Below are 21,654 nucleotides of genomic sequence, written 5' to 3'. Positions count from 1 at the left end.
TGGTCTTCTCACGAGGACTCGGTACGCTCCCTCCACTTCCAGGGGGCCCGTCGGGGCCTCAGCTCCCATTAAGGTATGGAGCATCGTGCTCACATACGCCCCCACGTCCGCTCCCTCTGCCCCTTCGGGAAGACCCAAGATTCTTAAGTTCTTCCTCCTCGAGCTATTTTCCAGGGCTTCCAGTCTCTCTATACACCTCTTATGCAGTGCCTCGTGCGTCTCCGTCTTCACCACCAAGCCCTGTGGCCCTCGTTTTCGGCAGCTTTTGCCTTCACTCCATGGAGCTCCATCTCTTGGGTCTTCTGCGCCTCCTTTAACCCCTCAATCGCATGCAGCATCGGTGCCAGCACCTCCTTCTTGAGCTCCTCCACACATCGCCGGAGGAACTCCTGCTGTTCCAGGCCCCATACCAACTGGCCGCCCTCCGCCGCCATCTTGCTTCTCACTTCCCTTCTTTGCCACTGCTCCAGAGGATCCTCCACAATCTGGCCACTATTATCTCTTCTATCCATTCACATCCGGGGGGACTCCCTTCTATGTCGCCTCACAGTGGGTTTAGCCTTCGAAAATTGCCGTTGGGGCTCCCGATAAGAGCCCAAAAGTCCGTTAAAAACGGGAGGTGCCGAAACGTGCAACTTAGCTGGTCATCGCCGCACCCGGAGGTCCGTCCAAAAACACTCTTACAGTTAGCAAAGTATTTTTGAAGCCTGCCCACTATTGTGATGTCAAAAGCACAGCAGTCAGTTTGCTCATGGCAAGCTCCCACTCTTTAGTGACCATCTGATCTGTTTCAATGATGTTGTATGAGGGATAAATACTGGCCAGCTCCTCTTCAAAATAGTGCTCTGGGACCTTTTAAGACCAACCGAGAGCACAGACAAGGACCTTGTCTTCATGTCTCAGTCAAAACAGGCAGGTGCTCCCTAAATACCTCACTAGAGTGTCAGCCACATTTTGCTCACAAACAGGACTTGAACCAGCAACCTTTGGACTCAGGCACAAGTGCGCTTCCCAATGAGCTAAGACTGAACCTGTGAGTTTTACTCTCTGCTCAGCTACTCACTGAATAAACTCAAGGAGCCAACTGGGAAATGATAAAAGTGTTCTGAAGGCAGAAAGATTTGCCGAGAACTATGCAGGTACATTGGGTCCTTAGCAAGGAAGAAGATGCGGCCCAGGCCCTGGTGAAAGATGAGTTCATTCAGGCACATAAAGGGTTTAAAATTGATAAGGAGGAGGTACTGCACAGCCTATTTGAATTTTAAAATTAATGAGGAACCAGGGTGAGATGCATCCAACGATTCTGAAGCAAGTGGGCACTGGCCATAATTTTCCATTTTTACTTGGAATCGCAGTTGGTGCTAGAGGATTTGAGAATTGCAAATGTTATACCCTTGATCAAGAAAGTGCGTAAAGATACGCCTAGTAACTACAGCTAATCAGTTTAACCTCGGCAGCGGGGAAGCTTTTAGAAATGAAACTTCAGGACAAAATGAATACTTGCTTGGACAAAAGCAGGTAAATTGAGGAAAGGCCGCATGGATCTGTTTTGGAAAACCTTGGGGGCGATTCTCCAATATGGAGCCCAAGTGTTCGCGCCATCGGGAACGCCGTTGCGTTTCACGACGGCATGAACCGGGCCCGGGTACGGCCGATTCTGGCCCCCACAGGGGGCCAGCACGGCGCTGGAGCGGTTCACGCCGCTCCAGCCTCCTTTCCCGGTGCCAAATGGGCACCGCGCCAACCCACACATGCGCAGTTGGGCTGCGCCAACCTGCGCATGGGCGGGGGACGTCTTTAGCGCGTGGGCCCCGACTCAACATGGCGTCGTGTTCAAGTGCCGGCTGCGCCAGAAAATAGGCCCGGGGGTTGGAAGAGGCCTGCCCGCCGATCGGTGGACCCCGATCGCGGGCCAGACCCCATCGGAGGACCCCCCCCCTGTGAAGGAGCCCCCCCCCCACAGGCCGCACCCCCCCACCATTCGCGCAGAGTTCCCGCCGGCAGCGACCAGGGGTGAACGGCGGCGGCAGGACTCTGTCAGATCCGCGCGGCCGCTCGGCCCATTCGGGCCGATTCTCCGCACCTCGGAGAATCGCGCGGCAGCGTCGGGGCGCGGTTGCGGCGATTCTCCGGCCCAGCGCGGGGCTCGGAGAATCGCCCCCCATATTTATCTAACTTGTTGCCATTTTTTGATGATGTAACAGAGAGGGTTGATGCGGTTAATACTGTTGAAGGCACTTGGTAAATAGAGAAACAACAGATCTTTGAGCAAAGAAAGAGCGCGTGGGATAAAAAGATCAGTCACAATAGCGACACAAAACTGTCCAAGTGACAGGAAACAGAGAGTCACGGTGAATAGTTGTTTTTGGGATTGGAGAAGGTTTATAATGGTTCATCAGAGATCTGTGTTAGGACCGTTACACTCCCTGATATATATTAATGACTTGAAAAGATACATAGGACATAATTCAGAAATTTGCAAATGATACAAAACAAGGAAGCATTGTATGCCATGAGAAGCAAAGTGTAGAAATTTAAAAGGACATAGACAGGTTGGGGGAATGGGTAGACAAATAGCAGAGAGGTATGTGAAGTACGTGGAGAGACAATATAAAATAAAGGGATACGGGAGGAAAGGGTGTATAGGTGCATGATAGTCAAAGGAGGGAGATCAGGTCGAGAGAGTGGTCAATAAAGCAAAGGCCATCCTGGGTTTTATCAGTAGGGGCATCGAGCAAAAAGCAAGGAAATTATGTTAAGCCTGGCAAAAACACTCAGTTTCAACTGGAGTAGTGTGTCCAGGTCTGGGCACCACAGTTTAGGGAGGATGTGAAGGCTTTGGAGAGGATGCAGAAAAGATTCACAAGAATGGTTCCAGGGATGGGGAACTTCGATTACATAGAAAAATTGGAGAAGTTGGGACTGTTGTTCGTGGAGAAGAGAAGGCTGAGAGGAGATTTGATAGAGGGATTCAAAATCATGATGGGTCTGGACAGAGTAGATGGGGAAAAATGTTTCCATTGGTGAAAGGATCAAGAACCAGGAGATGTGAATCTAAGGTAATTAACAAAATAAAGCTTTTCACGCAGCGGCTGGTTAAAATCTGGACTGTAGCATAGAATTCATGTAATTCATAGAATCACAGAATCCCCACAGTGCAGAAGGAGGCCATTCGGCCCATTGAGTCTGCACAGGCCCTCTGAAAGAGTGCCCTATCTAGGTGCACACCCCCACCCTATCCTCGTAACCCAATAACCTCACCTAACCTTTTGCACACCAAGGGGCAATTGATCATGGCCAATCCACCTAACCAGCACATCTTTGGACTGTGGGAGGAAACCGGAGCAACCGGAGGAAACCCACGCAGACACGAGGAAAATGTGCAAACTCCACACAGACAGTCACCCAAGGTCGGAATTGAACCTGGGTCCCTGGCGCTGTGAGGCAGCAGTGCTAACCACGTGTCACCGTGCCATCCATGGTGGAGGAGTATGGTGGAGGCAGAGTCAACTGAGACTTTCAAAAGGAAAATGGATCGTTATCTGAGAAGGTAACATTTGCAGAGCTACGGGGGGTGGGGGACAGACAGGGAGTGCCAGTCGATGAACCGCTCCTTCAAAGGACTAATGGGCCAAATGGCCTCCTTCTGTGCTCGTAACCATTCTATGACCCTATCCCCCTCATACTGCAAACAAACTGATCAACTAAATGCAATTAAAAGCAACCATGCTGGAGATTGTAGCATTCAGCTCTCCTGATCAAGAGTTTCAGTACTATGGAGGAGTGGGATTAAGAGAGAAATGGACGACACAGCTACATATTTATTGTTTGATGGTTTAAGCAGGTCTAACTCTGATTTTTGTGTGTAGTGTTGTATTAAAAAGATCAATGGCCATCAGCTACAGAGAAGAGGAGAATCTCCTTACCATCAAAATAGAGACAGATGAGTCTTTTATGGATCGTGGGAGTACAGCTCTGATGAGACAGACAAATGATGGACTTCTATAAAATGCCACCCTGGCCTAAATCCAATTTGAGCATGTCAGGGTATCTTAGTGTTCGATGATATCTGATTTGTTTACACAGTGTTGACTTTTGAGTCTATGGTTGGCACAATTTCAAAGCAGAATTTTATTCACATTTTCTGAGTATTACCTTATCGCAATCATACATGTGCTTTAGGAGCCAGGTCTGTCTCGTCTTCTGAAATCTCCAGTCCTTGTGTTTCTTGGACCACCTTCAAAAAATAGTTACATTCTTTAAAAGGTGAACAAGATAACATTTAAAAATGCAGGCAGTTCTGTTTTTTGAAAGAAAGTCTAAAAGATTTGCATTCGTCTTTCACAACCTTGAGATGTCCCAAAGTGCTTTCTAGCCAATTATGGAGTCACTGCTGTAATGCAGGTAGCACAGCAGCCAACGAGTACACAGCAAGCTCCCACCATCAACAATGGGATAATAACGGATAATCTGTTCTTAGATGCTGATCAAAGGGTTAAGTGTTCATTTCAGAGAGTTTTCTAAGGATCCAGGAGGTGTACAGGAACCTTTCCAGATCAAACCTTAGTTTACAGGTCAGAAATCTGCATAAACTGACAGAATCAATCCTGTCAGTCAATTCCGTACATTTAAGGAAAGGGCCTATTTTGAATGGAGAACAATTGTCAACGACGTATTTCAGGCTTTGTTTCCATTTGCTGGCCTTGCAAAGGTGCACTTACGCACAACTTATCACTCCTACCTCCTCTTTGTTCATCCTCCGCCACCCACAACAGAATCTTTTTTGCACACCATGTTGCCAAGACATCCTCGATGCTGATGTAAGTCTGAAGATTGTTCATCACAGACTCAGAGTGGCAGGAATAGACCTGAGCATGGGCGTGAATCAAACTGTTTGTGTCAGTGACAAACCTAACCTGCAATTTGAATGAATCCTCCAGTCATTTAACAAAATCTTGTGGGTTAATTTTGGTAAACAACTGAGCAGTCTAAATCTACCAAATAACTAATTGACCAAAACTTAACCAATAATGACAGGTGACTAATCTAACTCCCAGGCAATACCCACATTTGGGATTTAAAAACATATATATTTTTATTAAGGCATATGAACAGTAAATACAAACAACACAAGAGCAAGAACGAACAGGAACGTCATAAGAAATAAATAACTAGACTTCCGGGTGCGGCGATGACCAGCTGAGTCGCACGTTTCGGCAGCTCCCTGTGAAACGGACTTTTGGGCTCTTGATAGGAGCCCCAACGGCAATTTTAACGGCTGAAAACACCGTGCGGTAAACCAGAAGGGTGTTCCCCCTGGACACGGATGGAAAAAGGAGAGGAAAGTGGCCGGATTGCAGCGGATCCTTTGGAACAACGGCAAGGAAGGCAAGCAGAAACCAAGATGGCGTCGGAAGGTGGCAGTTTCATATGGGGCCCTGAACAACAAGAGTTTTTGAAACGCTGCGTGGAGGAGATAAAAAAGGAAATGAAGAAAGAGTTGTTGGCCCCGATATTACAGGCGATTGAAGGGCTGAAAGAGGAACAAAAGACCCAGGAGCAGGAGCTTCGGGTCGTGAAGGCGAAAGCAGCTGAGAATGAAAACGATATACAGGGCCTGGTGGTGAAGTCGGAGATACAGGAGGCACACCAGAAACGATCTGTGGAGAGGTTGGAGGCACTGGAAAATAACGCAAGGAGGAACAACTTGAGGATTCTTGGCCTTCCTGAAGGTGTGGAGGGGGCGGACGTCGGGGCATATGTGAGCACGATGCTGCACTCGTTAATGGGAGTGGAGGCCCCGACGGGTCCGTTGGAGGTGGAGGCAGCATACCGAGTTATGGTGCGAGGACCGAGAGCAGGAGAAGCTCCCAGAGCCATAGTGGTGAGATTTCTCCGTTTTAAGGATAGAGAAATGGTCCTTAGATGGGCGAAGAAAACTCGGTGTAGTAAATGGGAGAACGCGGTGATCCGCGTCTATCAAGATTGGAGTGCGGAGGTGGCGAGAAGGAGGGCGAGCTTTAATCGGGCCAAAGCAGTACTTCACAAAAAAAAGATAAAGTTTGGAATGCTGCAACCGGCAAGACTGTGGGTCACATATCAAGGGAGGCACCACTACTTTGAGACGGCGGATGAAGCGTGGACTTTTATTGTAGGAGAAAAATTGGAATGATTGGACTACGAAAATGAACGTTTGGACAAAGTGGTGGGACGAGTGGGGGGGGGGGGGGCGAAGAGGGATTGTATTGTATGATTAATCCTGCGGTATGGTAACTTTTCTTTCTCCCACAGGTGGTGATGGGGGGAGGTGGGGAGGGAGAGGAGATGGGGCGTTGGCCATGGGAGGCGGGGGCCGAGGGAGAGGCGCGGGCTTGGTTCCCGCGCTATGATAATTATGGCGGGAATAGAGAAGCAGGAAGGAGGGGGCACCGCACGGGGCGAGCCGTGATCACGGGGGGAAGCCGAGGTCAGCCAGAGTTTGCTGACTTCTGGGAGCAACATGGGGGGAGTAATTACGCTAGCGGGGGGTCTAGCGGGGGGGGGGGGGGGGAGGGGGGAATTACTGGGTTGCTGCTGCTGGGGAAAGGGGGGAGTGGGTGCGGGAAAGGATGGGCGGGGGGGCACCGTCTGGGAGAAATACAGCCGCGTGGGAACTGGGCGAGAAGCTGGAAAAAGATGATGGCTAACCGGCAAGGGGGGGGGGGGGGGGGGGGGGAAGCCCCCCAACTCGGCTGATCACGTGGAACGTGAGGGGGCTTAACGGGCCGATAAAGAGGGCACGAGTACTCGCACACCTTAAGAAACTTAAAGCAGATGTGGTCATGTTACAGGAAACGCACCTGAAACTGATAGATCAGGTTAGGTTGCGCAAAGGATGGGTAGGGCAGGTGTTCCATTCGGGGCTGGATGCGAAAAACAGGGGGGTGGCTATATTAGTGGGGAAGCGGGTAATGTTCGAGGCAAAGACTATAGTGGCGGATAACGGGGGCAGATACGTGATGGTGAGTGGCAAATTACAGGGAGAGATGGTGGTGTTGGTAAACGTGTATGCCCCGAATTGGGACGATGCCAATTTTATGAGGCGAATGCTAGGACGCATCCCAGACCTAGAGACCGGAAAGCTGATAATGGGGGGAGACTTTAACACGGTGTTGGAACCAAGGCTGGATAGGTCGAAGTCCAGGACTGGTAGGAGGCCGGCAGCAGCCAAGGTGCTTAAGGATTTTATGGAGCAGATGGGAGGGGTGGACCCGTGGAGATTCAGTAGACCTAGGAGTAAGGAGTTCTCGTTTTTCTCCTATGTCCATAAAGTCTATTCACGCATAGACTTTTTTGTGTTGGGTAGGGCATTGATCCCGAGGGTGAGGGGAACGGAATATACGGCTATAGCCATTTCGGATCATGCCCCACACTGGGTAGACTTGGAGATAGGGGAGGAAACGAGAGGGCGTCCACCCTGGAGAATGGATATGGGACTAATGGCGGATGAGGGGGTGTGCTTAAGGGTGAGGGGATGCATTGAAAAGTACTTGGAACTCAATGACAATGGGGAGGTTCAGGTGGGAGTGGTCTGGGAGGCGTTGAAGGCGGTGGTTAGGGGGGAGCTGATATCAATAAGGACACATAAAGGGAAGCAGGAGAGTAAGGAACGGGAGCGGTTGTTGCAAGAACTTTTGAGGGTGGACAGACAGTATGCGGAAGCACCGGAGGAGGGACTGTATAGGGAAAGGCAAAGGCTGCATGTGGAATTTGACTTGCTGACCACAGGCACTGCAGAGGCACAATGGAGGAAGGCGCAGGGTGTACAGTATGAATATGGAGAGAAGGCGAGCAGATTGCTGGCACACCAATTGAGGAAAAGGGGAGCAGCGAGGGAAATAGGGGGGGTGAGAGACGAAGATGGAGAGACGGAGCGGGGAGCGGAGAGAGTGAATGAAGTGTTCAAGACATTTTATAAAAAATTGTATGAAGCTCAACCCCCGGATGGGAGGGAGAGAATGATGGAGTTTTTGGATCGGCTGGAAATTCCCAAGGTGGAAGAGCAGGAAAGGATGGGATTGGGAGCACAGATCACGGTAGAAGAAGTGGTGAAAGGAATTAGGAACATGCAGACGGGAAAGGCCCCGGGACCGGACGGATTCCCAGTTGAATTTTACAGAAAATATTTGGACTTGCTCGCCCCGCTACTGACGAGGACCTTCAACGAGGCAAAGGAAAGGGGACAACTGCCCCCGACTATGTCAGAAGCAACGATATCGCTTCTTTTAAAGAAGGAAAAGGATCCGCTACAATGCGGGTCCTACAGACCAATCTCCCTCCTCAATGTAGATGCCAAGGTCTTGGCCAAGGTAATGGCAATGAGAATAGAGGAATGTGTCCCGGGGGTGGTTCATGAAGACCAAACTGGGTTTGTGAAGGGGAGACAGCTGAACACGAACATACGGAGGTTGTTAGGCGTAATGATGATGGCCCCACCAGAGGGTGAAACGGAGATAGTAGTGGCGATGGATGCCGAGAAAGCATTTGATAGAGTGGAGTGGGATTATCTGTGGGAGGTGTTGAGGAGATTTGGGTTCGGAGAGGGGTATGTTAGATGGGTGCAGCTGTTGTATAGGGCCCCAGTGGCGAGTGTGGTCACGAATGGACGGGGATCGGCATATTTTCGGCTCCACAGAGGGACAAGGCAGGGATGTCCTCTGTCCCCATTACTGTTTGCACTGGCGATTGAGCCCCTGGCGATAGCGCTGAGAGGTTCCAAGGGATGGAGGGGAATACTTAGGGGAGGAGAAGAACACCGGGTATCTTTATATGCGGATGATCTGCTACTATATGTGGCGGATCCAGCGGAGGGGATGCCAGAAATAATGCGGATACTTGGGGAGTTTGGGGATTTTTCAGGGTATAAATTGAACATGGGAAAGAGTGAGCTGTTTGTGGTGCATCCAGGGGAGCAGAGTAGAGAAATAGAAGACCTACCGTTGAGGAAGGTAACAAGAGACTTTCGTTACCTGGGGATCCAGATAGCTAAGAATTGGGGCACATTGCACAGGCTAAATTTGACGCGGTTGGTGGAACAGATGGAGGAAGATTTCAAGAGATGGGACATGGTAGCATTGTCAATGGCAGGGAGGGTGCAGGCAGTTAAGATGGTGGTCCTCCCGAGATTCCTTTTTGTGTTTCAGTGTCTCCCGGTGGTGATCACGAAGGCTTTTTTCAAAAGGATAGAAAAGAGTATTATGGGTTTTGTTTGGGCCGGGAAGACTCCGAGAGTGAGGAAGGGATTCTTACAGCGTAGTAGGGATAGGGGGGGGCTGGCACTACCGAGCCTAAGTGAGTATTATTGGGCCGCTAATATTTCAATGGTGAGTAAGTGGATGGGAGAGGAGGAAGGAGCGGCGTGGAAGAGATTAGAGAGGGCGTCCTGTAGGGGGACCAGCCTGCAGGCTATGGTGACAGCCCCATTGCCGTTCTCACCAAGGAACTATACCACGAGTCCGGTGGTGGTAGCTACACTGAAGATTTGGGGACAGTGGAGACGACATAGGGGAAAGACCGGAGCACTGGGGGGGTCCCCGATAAGAAACAACCATAGGTTTGCCCCGGGGGGAATGGATGGGGGATATGGAATGTGGCAAAGAGCAGGTATAACGCAATTGAAAGATCTATTTGTGGATGGGAAGTTTGCGAGTCTGGGAGCGCTGACCGAGAAATATGGGTTGCCCCAAGGGAATGCATTCAGGTACATGCAATTGAGGGCTTTTGCGAGGCAGCAGGTGAGGGAATTCCCGCAGCTCCCGACACAAGAGGTGCAGGACAGAGTCATCTCAAAGAAATGGGTGGGGGACGGTAAGGTGTCGGATATATATAGGGAATTGAGAGACGAAGGGGAGACTATGATGGACGAACTAAAAGGGAAATGGGAAGAAGAGCTAGGGGAGGAGATTGAGGAGGGGATGTGGGCAGATGCCCTAAACAGGGTAAACTCGTCGTCCTCGTGCGCCAGGCTAAGCCTGATTCAGTTTAAGGTATTACACAGGGCACATATGACTGGAACACGGCTCAGTAAATTTTTTGGGGTGGAGGATAGGTGTGCGAGGTGCTCGAGAAGCCCAGCGAATCATACCCATATGTTTTGGTCATGCCCGGCACTACAGGGGTTTTGGATGGGGGTGACAAAGGTGCTTTCGAAAGTAGTAGGAGTCCGGGTCAAACCAAGCTGGGGGTTGGCTATATTTGGGGTTGCACAAGAGCCGGGAGTGCAGGAGGCGAAAGAGGCCGATGTTTTGGCCTTTGCGTCCCTAGTAGCCCGGCGCAGAATATTGCTAATGTGGAAAGAAGCCAAGCCCCCGGGGGTGGAGACCTGGATAAATGATATGGCGGGGTTCATAAAGTTAGAGCGGATTAAGTTCGTCCTAAGGGGGTCGGCTCAAGGGTTTACAAGGCGGTGGCAACCGTTCGTCGAATATCTTGCGGAAAGATAGATAGGGGAGAACAAAGAAGGCAGCAGCAGCAGCCCAGAACTTGGGGGGTGGGGGGTGGGGGGGGGGGGGGGGGTGTGTGGCCTGAGACAAGGCAGTTGCCAATTAGGGCTAGTTTTTATTTTTGTTATTTAATATTTATTTATTTGTTGTTGTTTTCTTTTGTTCTTGTTTAAATAAAAAAGGTCATTATTATCTGTATTGTTATAATGTTGTGTAAAGGATGCACAATGTACTGTGTTGGTTGACCAAAAATTTTCAATAAAATATTATTTAAAAAAAAAAAAAGAAATAAATAACTAACCAACACCCAACCCCTGCCAATCCCCACCTCCTGTCCTGCTTTCCCCATTTTAGCCCCTTTATCTCTGGATCTTTATCCTTCTTTAGTATTAGGTATATCGACGCCTGCAATAATGTAGGGGGAGCTCCCCCTTTTCCCTCGCCTCATTATATACCCTCACCACCAGGGGCCTCAGGTACCCCCCCCCCAAACTTCTTGTAAAATTCTACAGGAAACCCATCCGGGCCTGGGGCCTTCACTGCCTGCATCGTCTGTGTGACCTCCATCACCTCTACCAGTCCAATGGGGGCCTCCAACCACTATACCAGGTCCTCCTCCACCCTGGGGAACTCCAATCCATCCAGGAACGGCCGCATTCCCACCCCCCTGGCCGGGAGCTCCGATTCATAAAGCCTCCTGTAAAACTCCTCGAATACCCTATTCACCCCCACCAGGTCCAGCACCACTCTTCCCCTCCCGTCCTTCACCTTCCAATCTCCCTCGTCGCCTCCTGCTTCTTGAGTTGGTGGGCCAGCATCCTTTTTGCCTTCTTCCCGTATTCATACACTGCCCCTCTGGCCCTCCGTAACTGCCCTGCTGCCTTCCCCGTGGACACCAACCCGAACTCCATCTGGGGCTTCTGCCTCTCCTTCAATAATCCTGCCTCCAGGGCCTCCAAATACCTCCTGTCCACCCGCTGTATCTCATCCACCAACCTTGTTGTCTCTGCTTGCTCCACCTTTTCCCTGTGCACCCAGATCTATATGAACTCCCCCCTAACCACTGCCTTCAGCGCCTCCCAAAGCGTGGCAGCCGAGACCTCACCTGCATCATTTAGTTCCACACACCCCTGAATGGCGGCCCTCACCCACTCGCACACCTCGTCATCCGCTAACAACTCCGCGTCCAGTCTCCAATGTGGGGGCTGGGCCCCCCTCCCCCGGTCTATTTACAAGTCCAACCAGTGCGGCGCATGGTCTGAAACCACGATCGCCGAATACTTCGAGTCAATGACCCCTGCCAGCAGCGTCTCGACCACCACGAAAAAATCAAAGAGTACACTCTGTGCACATGGGGGAAGTACGAGAATTCCTTCATCTGTGTTTCTTGCAAAAAGGCCACGTCCGCCTTCAAGCTCCTCAAGTGCGTGAACACACGCGACCGTTTGACCGGCCCATTCAGCCCTCTCATGTTCCATGTGACCAACCTATTCGGGAGGCACCCCCCACCCCTCCACCCTTCAAGTCAACCATATCCTTACTTGGGCCAGCCCCTGGCCCATGTCACGCGACCCCACCACGCACACCCTCGGATGCCCATCATTTATTTTCTTGCTGCGCCACTGCACCCACACCTTTATCAGCAGCCCCCCCACTGATTCCCCTCCCCCCACAAACAACAATGGAACAAGAAAAAAGGTGCATTCACCCTCAACGCTCCCCAAACATTCCGCCACCAAACCCAACAAAACATCTCAAAGGAAAGAAGTTCTCCAATAACCAACAAACAAAAAGAAAAAAGACAGAAAAAGCAAACATCTCTTCACACATCCTCCACAGTTCAATGCCCTCCTTCTCCTGCCAGCCCATTGTCTCTTAAGAAGTCCATCGCCTCCTCTGGTGTCTCAAAATAATGTTATGGGCTGTTAAATGTCACCCAAAGGCGGGCAGGATACAGCATCCCGAACTTTACCCCCTTTTTAATGAGGGCAGCCTTCACCTCATTAAACCTGGCTCTCCTCGTCGCCAGGTCCGCACCCAGGTTCTGGTACACCCGAAGCTCGTTGCCTTCCCAGGTGCACCTCCTCGTCTGTCTTGCCCACCTCAATATCCTCTCCTTATTCAGGAATCGGTGGAGGTGAACTAACATTGCCCACGCGGTTCGTTCGCCTGTGGCTTCCTCATCAGTGCCCTGTGCGCCTGGTTGACCTCCAGGGGCCGATTGAAGGCCCCCTTCCCCATCGCCTTCTCCAGCATATTGGCTACATACGAGCCAGTGTCCGCTCCCTCAATGCCTTCATGCATCCCCACGATAATTAGATTTTGTCTCCGGGAACGATTCTCCAGGTCCTCCACCTTCTCCATTAACCGTTTCTAGGTCTCTCGCATAATTCCAATCTCAGCCACCAGCGAGGTAAGCTGCTCCTCGTGCTCACCCACTGCCTCCTCCACTTTCCGAATGGCCTGCCCCCTGGGACTCTAGCCTCTGTCCACTTGATCAATTCCCACTTTTAATGGTTCCACCGCCTTGGCTAGGTCTTCCTGGACTTCCCTCTCTGCCGGCTGACCCTCGTTTAAGAAGTCGACCAGCTGCTGCATTGACCACTAGGCAGGCAGGGTTGGCCCTATACCCTCTGCCATCTTGACCTGTGGCGCACAAAGATTCTCTTGCTCCAACTGCTCCCTTCTTCTTGACCCACTTCTGGTCCGTGGATCCATCCACCAGACCCCACCAGTGGAGTTAAACGTTCCCCAGTCACCTCTACACCTTTGTTTCACCCAGCAAACAGGGGAAAGGTCCGGAATCATTAATTTTGGCCTCAACCGACATCTCGCTGATTCTTCTTTATTAAATAGCCTGGTTAACATCAGGAATTCAACTTGTGGACAGTTTGCAGGTTCAAGCCATGTTTTGCGAATACCAGGTTTCAAGTCTGAGTCATCTTTCAAACTATAATCTATTCGTGCTGTTAGGCAAGAAAACATCAGGCATCGATTCCTTGGTGCGCTGACAACTTCATGCAGTCTAGTTCCAATTTTATTGCAAGATAAATGGAATATAAAAGTAGGGAATTTTTACTGCAGCTGTGAGACCACATCTGGAGTACTCTGTGCAGTTCATTTTGAAATATATATAATTGCATTAGAAGCAGTTCAGAGATGGTTAACTTGATTCATTCCTGGGATGAAGGGGTTGTCTTATGAAGAAAGGTTGAACAGATTCGGTTTCAAAGAATGAGAGGTGCTATTATTGAAACATATAGCTTTTTAAGGGGATTGGACGGGATGTTTTATCGTGTGGGGGAGACTAGAACAAGGGGACACCGTTTAGAAAGAAAAGATTTCCCTTTTGAGACAGAGATGCGTAGAAATGTTTTCTTCCAAAGGGTCCTTTTGTGTGGAATTCTCTTCCCCAGACAGCAGTGGGAGCTCGGTCTTTAAATTTATTCAGGGCTGAGTTACACTGATTTTTGATAGACCAGGGAGTCAAGGGTTATTTTGGGGGGCAGGGGGTGCAGGAAAGTGGAGCTGAGACCACGACCAGATCAGCTATGATCATATTAAATGGCAGAGCAGGTCCGAAGAGCCATGGCCTACTCCTGTTCATATGATCCAATGGGTGCCTGGCATCTTCTGCTGCCTTCATGTGTGACCTTGACTTTTGAGACTTGGCGGACAACTCACTCATAGGGTTCAGATGAAAGGTTATCAACCGGAAGCGTTGTCTATGTTTCTCTCCTCAGGTACTGCCTGACCTGTTGAGTAGTTCTAGTACTTTTTTGTTTTTATTTCGCCCATTGGGAACGTCACTGCATTCCCTCCACCGGTCCTCAGCGAATAGCCCTTTATCGTTCCGAAATAAGTGGTCTGTCATGGTTCGCAAGTCTCCAGGATAGATCCAGAAAGCAGGTTGCCTGGCCAATGCACAAAAAGGTGTGTTTTACTCACATTTCCTCCAGTGATCATCTGCTATTGGTGGGGGAAGGGGAAAGACACGTAAAGCCTATGTGGGGTGTGATTTATACCCAACATGATCTAGAACTGGTCTTCACCCATTTTGCCGTAAATGGTAATACTCACGGTCCACGGCCATCTCTCCTGATTTTTGTGTTTTACATTCGTGAAGCAAATGTGAAAAAACTGTTGGCAAGGTTATCTTGTATTTACATCATACCTTATCATATCCTGGGTCAACATCCTGGAACTCTCTCCCTACTGGCACTGTGGGTGTATCTATACCACATGGACTGCAGTCGTTCGAGACGGCAGCTCACTACCATCTTTTCCAGGACCATTAGGGATGGGCAATTTAAAAATGCTGGTGCAGCCAGCAACACCCATATCTTGTGAAATCATTTTCTAAAAAATCCTCAGCTTTATCATGGAGTGTAAAAAGTGATGATTTGCTTTCTGAAGTGCAAACGCTGTTGTTACATAGACAATCTCAGCGGACAACTTGTACATGGCAAGATCCCTCGAACAGCGAACGGCCGGATAACCTGTTCATGGTTGGCCAGGCAACCTTCAAGTCACTCTGGGTACACCTCCTTGCTATGACACTCAAAATCCAAAGTGGATGCAAACATTTACCTGCCAATAAAAATGGTAAGTAGATGATGGTTGATTTGTTCCAATTAAAAAGCAGTAAGTTTTAACAAGCTACAAGAAAACAACAGCATGACTGTGTGATGAGTGCTACGAAAACAGGTTGGCTGCGACCTGAGATTTACAATGAAGGTAGTAAAGCCTCTCTGTGAACAAGCCGTTTAGGAAACTGATCACAAACCTCCCAAAGCTCAAAGGCAGCAAATTTATTTCAAAAGTTAAATAAAGCCTCTGGTAATTTACATGCAGATGGTAATAAATTTAATCAACAGCCTGACTTAAACTTGCCATAGCTTTTGTTTGTATCTGTAGCCTGGAAACCAGATTTTGTTTTTAAATAGTGCATCCTTTGTTTCTGTCTCCAGAATTCTCTTATCCTTTTCCCTCTAAGTGTGGGTGCTTGGCTCAGCACTCTCCTTTGATCTTATGAGAGAAAGAAAACAAGAAAGTACGAAAGGAAACAAGAAAGAAAGCAAGCAAGCAAAAGAGTCAAAGGAAATGCTGCATTTCTATAGAGCCTTTTCTGACTTCAGGATCTCCTAAAGCCCCTCATAGTCAAAGAAGTACTTGTTGAAGTAGGGCCACTGAGGGCAGCATGGTGATGCAGTGGTTAACACTGCTGCCTCACGGCACTGAAGACCTGGGTTCGATCCCAGCCCCGGGTCACTGTCCGTGTGGATTCTTCCCGTGTCTGTGTGGATTTCGCCCCCACAACCCAAAGATGTTCAGGGTAAGTGGATTGGCCATGCTAAATTGCCCCTTAATTGGAAAAAAATAATTGGATACTCTAAATTTTAGAAAAAAGAAGTAGGGTCACTTTGGCTGAAATCTCCGGCCACTGGGATCCTCTGTTCCCACCGGCCTTGCACCCCCCCCCCACCCGCAGGTTTTCAGGCGGCGTGAGGTGGCTTCAGTGGGAAATCTGATTGACAGGTGGTGGGGGGGGGTGGGGGGGGGGAAGAGAAAGTAAAGAACCTGCTGCCAGCGAACAGCGCGGCTCCGAGAAACACACAGCTGGAGGACCGGAGAAGTCACCCGTATATTTTGGGAATGGGGTTGGAAACTCTCCATTTGGATCAGTGCAGTGAGGAAAAATCCTATGGACGCTGCCTAAATCTCACAGGAACCAGCAGCTAGCTGCTGTCTGATTTGGTCATCCAATCAGCAAGTGCCCACCTCATGGTACAAACTCAAACTGAGCGAGAATACAACCATTGATAGCTGAGAAGGGTGTGTGCAAACGTTACAAGCAGCTGATTGGTGTCAGCCTTGCCACAAGGGCAGCACGCTCAGCTCTCTCTCAACTAATATCACCAAACAAGAAATTATGGTCTTGCTGCTTGCAGGAGTTTTCGATGTGCAAACTGGCTGCCGCATTTTCCCTACATCACAGCAGTGACACCATTTCAAAAGCATTTCATCGGGTGTGAAGTGCTTCTGAATCCCTTGAGGTGCTATATATACGTACGTTCCTCCTTTCTTACAGTTACATGGAGAATGAGAGAAAGACAGACTGATATCCGCACATTGGCAAATCGGAAAACCATACTGAGTAACTTGTTTGTTTCGATGTCACTAGCTTTCGGAGCGCTGCTCCTTCCTCAGGCGAATGAAGAGGTCTGTTCCAGAAACACATATATAGACAAATTCAAAGATGCCAGACAATGTTTGGAATGCGAGCATTAGCAGGTGATTAAATCTTTACAGATCCAGAGATGGGGTAATCCCAGGTTAAAGAGGTGTGAATTGTCTCAAGCCAGGACAGTTGGTAGGATTTCGCAGGCCAGATGGTGGGGGATGAATGTAATGTGACATGAATCCCAGGTCCCGGTTGATCTCCGGGTAAGCGTTCTCCAAGGCGGCCTTCAGGACCCGCGACAACGCAGAATCGCCGAGCAGAAACTTATAGCCAAGTTCCGCACACATGAGTGCAGCCTCAACCGGGACCTGGGATTCATGTCACATTACATTCATCCCCCACCATCTGGCCTGCGAAATCCTACCAACTGTCCTGGCTTGAGACAATTCACACCTCTTTAACCTGGGGTTACCCCATCTCTGGATCTGTAAAGATTTAATCACCTGCTAATGCTCACATTCCAAACATTGTCTGGCATCTTTGAATTTGTCTATATATGTGTTTCTGGAACAGACCTCTTCATTCACCTGAGGAAGGAGCAGCGCTCCGAAAGCTAGTGACATCGAAACAAACCTGTTGGACTTTGACCTGGTGTTGTAAGACTTCGTATTGTGCTCACCCCAGTCCAACGCCGGCATCTCCACATCATGAGTAACTTGTGGCAGGGTGAAAATCTTAACGCCCGCTGATACATAACTCCCAGCCAGCTTATTATACGGAAGTTATGGCGGGGGTAAGCTGCTCCTATGGTGTCAATAGCAACACCATCAAAACTAAGTTAAGAGTTGGTAAAATGTTAATTTGATCAAACTTTTTTTCTATAAATTTAGAGTATCCAATTATTTTTTTTTCAATTAAGGGACACTTTAGCATGGCCAATCCACCTAACCTGCACATGTTTGGCAGACACGAGGAGAGTGTGCAAACTCCACAGTGACCCAGGGCCGGAATCAAAACCGGGTCCTCAGTGCCATGAAGCAGCAGTGCTAACTACTGCGCCATCGTGCCGCCCGTTGATATGATTAAACGTCTGCCAAAGTAAAGGAGCTCTTTATCTCTTACCTCATCAGATATTTTAATGCAAGGTCCTTTGCTGAAGATTGCTGAGGTTTCACCTTTTCCACCAAAGCACCAGCTTCATTCAGCAGCTGTTTTTCCTTCTTTTTTCGCTCTTTCTTCAGTTTCCTTTCAATCTTTCTCTTTTCTTCTGCTGTGAGTTCCTCCTCTTCCTGCTTCACTGGTACTTCCATCCTACCTTCCTCAATATCCTGATGATTACATAATAATAGATTTAACCGAGTGGCTTGACCAAGAAAATACATGAATTATTTTAGGGACAGCAGGTAAGAATCGGACTCTCACACAAATAAAGCTCCTTATAACTTACCAACAGTCCTTCAACTGCACTTCTCAAACCCACAACCTCTACCAATTAGAAGGTCAGGGGCAGCCGACATTTGAGAACGGCTATCGCTGTTCCTTTATGCTGCGGGATTCTCCCTTCTGGGGAACTAAGTCCCCACAATGGCGGGAGAACCACGGCCAACCACTCCAGCGTCAACAGCCCCCAAAAGTGCAGAATTCTCCACACTTTTGGGGCTAGGTGGACGCCAGAGCGGTTGGAGCCGCTCCAGCTGGCTTACCTGCCAGATCCTGCCGTGTGGGACCATGCGAAACCCATGCTGGCGGGACTGGCCAAAAATAGACGGCCACTCAGCCCATCGGGGCCCGGAGAATTGCCGGGGGGGGGGGGGGCGCTGCCAATGGCCCCCGATCGGCGTGGAGTGAATCCCGCCCGAAAAACGGCGCCGGAGAATACGGCATCCGGCTTCGGGGCGTTGGGGCGGGATTCGCGCCACGCCCTGGGAATTCACAGACCCGGCAGGGGGTCGGAGAGTCCCGCCTATGGCCTCTGAGTTGAAATCCTGAGAGCTCCCTATTTAAGAGCACTGTAGGAGCAGCTTCACTATAGCGACTATGGGGCTTCAAGAGAAACACTCACCTCCATTTTCTCAAGGGTAACTAGGGGTGGCCAATAATTACTGGTCTTGCCAGCGACACCCATGTTCCACAAAGAAAAGGCCATTAACACATCTCAATTATCCACTCCGTTAGTTTTACTATCACCTGCTACTTTTCGTACAATTTTGTAAAAGAACCTTCAATCGTACAGTTGAGAGCTTATTGGTAATGAGAAAACTGCTCGTTTGCGACAGGAACATGATAGTCATCGTTTGAACGAGCTGCCTTTTACATTCTAATTGGAGATTGCAACTCAGCAAACCAACGCATTTAATTAATACAGAAATGGGAACGAAGTTCGATGGACTGTTCAAAAGCTAAATGGTTCTTTTCAACTGGTATCCCAGCAATTCAAGGCGTTTGCTGAAGAAATGTAAGAAAACAAAGTCTAAAACTATGGTCAGAATTGGACTTTGCCTGGGCAGGCGCCCCACCTGGAAGCACGTGAGAAGACGTTGGGTGCGCGTCCCAACCCGTGTGATATTTTGGTCAGCGGACACGTGCCAGAGTCCGCCGACAATCAAGCAGGCAATTTGCTGGATCAAGGGGCCAATTGAAAGCAATTTTAGGTGGCCCCTCTACTGTTATGGTTGGCAGGAAGGCCGATTAGTCAAGCGGCCTTTACATTTAAGCTGGAACATCGATCCAGGGCAGCATGAAATGGCAGGGCTGAAATGAAATTCAAAAATGTGTCTGGGGACTCAGGTTTCTGCTTGAACATGCTGCCCAGGCACTACTGACAGTGCTCTTCCATCAGAATTTATTTTCTACAGGTCTGTAGCTCCACAAAACAGCTCCGCAGCAGCTGTCCCCTTAAAGGAACACATTAGAAGCGCCAGCCCACAACCCTCCCTTTTCAGGGTGCCTGCCCTCCCCGGCAACGCCAAGTCTTTCATGCTGGCTGCAATCAGCCAACCAGCATGAAAGCGCGTTCCAGGCCCGATCATGGCCGGAAGTGCGGTCCCGCTCGCTTCCGGCCCCACCAATACCACGCACCCGACAGGCAAAATATTCAGGCCTATGTCTCTGTTTTGAGCAAGCCTATTTCACCAACTGTTGCATTTGATGGTTCTCTAACAAATGTGAGAAATAGCTCACAGAGTAGCACACTCTTAACTGCAATAGCACTGCCGTCAGAAACGGTATCGGTTTATATTGCATATTTTATAAAACATTGGAAAATGCGAGTGACTGACTGGCAGGTTAAATGTAGTAGGTCATGGTTCCCTTAAGCCTACAGTGCAACCAGGGAAGCACAAATTTCAAATAAAGCCTCTCAACTGAGATTTGTGTCCAATTCTGAATATAGCATCTTGCTATAGTTCCACTGAATGCCACTTTGTCAATGAAAGGATATGTTAAAACATCAGGAAGTGGTGGGGGAGGACAAGATTACTCCTGTGTTGAATTTCAGTGGTATCATTGTGGTGTTCTTCCTGGGAACATCCAGCAGTCCATTGAGAATGCTTCCAGGCTATGTGCGGCAATCTTTCACAAGAGCCATAAGGAAAAGAAAGGAAGGATACAAAGGAAAGAGATGAAAAGAAAATGGAAGAGAAGAAGAAGGCAGAACCTGTGCTTTTGGCAAGGAGGGTGGGAGAAAATTGGGACTGATGTTTTGCAGTGATAAGTGACTTTATTAAATAAAAGAAAATTCAATTAATTGTGTCGTAAAGCAAGTATTTTTAAAAGAACAATGATCCTTTTAAACATAAAAATTCAAAATATGCTGTGAAAGTGTGACTCCTGATTTCCACCCCACATTTTAAAAAAGTTAATTCAAGAGATGAGGACATCGCTGGCAAAGCCAGCATTATATTGTCCATCCTGACCTGACCCTGAGAAGCTGTCATACACTGTCACTGTGCATGTGGTGAAAGTGCTCCCACAGTGCAGTTAGGTAGGATTTTGACCTACCAATCGTAAAGGAACAACATGATAACATCTCCTCAGAATGGTGTGTGCATTGGAGGAGAACATGCAGAAGCGCCAGCCCACAACCCTCCCTTTCCTACACACCTGCTGCCTTTGTCCTTCTGGATTGTAAAGGTAGTTGGTTTTGGAGGTGCAGTTAAAGTAGCCTTGGCAAGTTGCTGTGGTACGTCGTGTAGATGGCACTCATTCCTGTCACTGTGCCCTGGTGGTTGAGGGGGTGAAGGTTTAAGGTAGTGAATGGGTTGTTGATCAAGCGAGTTACTTGTTCTGGATGGTGTGAGCTGTACTCATCTAAGCAAGTGGGGAATATTCCAGCACACTCCTGATTCTTGCCTTGTAGGAAATTATTTTGGTAGTCAGGTGGTGAGTTATTCGCAGCAGAATTCCCAGTCTCTGACCTACTCTTACAGCCACAATATCTATATTCATAGAATCCCTATAGTGCAGAAGGAGGCCATTCAGCCCATTGAGTCTGTAGCGACCCTCCAATAATGCTCTCTACCGAGGCCCCCTCCCCTGCCGTGTCCCTGCTAGCCCCCTGCAGGGCTGGGAATTTGTGGCTTTAACTCCACAGTTTTGATGCCGGCGTGGGGGACATAGTCCCAGTAACGGAGAATCCAGCCCAAGGATTTTGACAGGGCAGCAGCAGCCCAGGCTTGGGAGGTCCCTCAGAATTCCACTCCTGACTGGTGCACAGTAACTCCTGCTGAAGCCACCTGTACACTTATTCATCACAAGACCACGTTTGACGGTGAAGCCCCATATAGTTCAATTCTCCTGCTGACACACTCATATTCAAGGTTTACTTGTGAAAACTGGCCACTCTGGCGAGGTGCTGGAGGAGAATCCCTCCCAAAATGAGGAACGGAGAAGGATGGAGAGAGGAGAGATCGGATAGATGCGTTCGAGATCATGAGGGATTTTGACAGAGGAGATGAGGGGAACCTGTTTTCAGTGTAGGAGGGTCGGCAA

At 49.1% G+C, this 21,654-nt stretch overlaps 1 protein-coding gene across 5 annotated transcripts in view; it reads right to left on the bottom strand.

Moving 5' to 3' along the window:
* Positions 1-21,654, bottom strand: part of chlsn (cholesin) — a 540,096-nt gene that overhangs the window by 13,493 nt on the left and 504,949 nt on the right. For all 5 annotated transcript variants that reach the window (XM_072480989.1, XM_072480992.1, XM_072480991.1 and 2 more), the window contains exons 2-3: positions 17,788-17,993; positions 4,156-4,237 (exon numbers count right to left, since the gene is read on the bottom strand). In XM_072480989.1, coding sequence (XP_072337090.1) covers positions 4,156-4,237; positions 17,788-17,993 — 288 coding nt within the window. The remainder of the gene's footprint in view (positions 1-4,155; positions 4,238-17,787; positions 17,994-21,654) is intronic.

The sequence above is a fragment of the Scyliorhinus torazame genome, chromosome 17, assembly GCF_047496885.1.
Source record: "Scyliorhinus torazame isolate Kashiwa2021f chromosome 17, sScyTor2.1, whole genome shotgun sequence".
In the NCBI taxonomy this organism is placed as follows: Eukaryota; Metazoa; Chordata; class Chondrichthyes; order Carcharhiniformes; family Scyliorhinidae; genus Scyliorhinus; species Scyliorhinus torazame.
The sequence above is the reverse complement of the archived record's forward strand: the minus strand, read 5'-3'. Positions and strand labels throughout refer to the sequence as shown.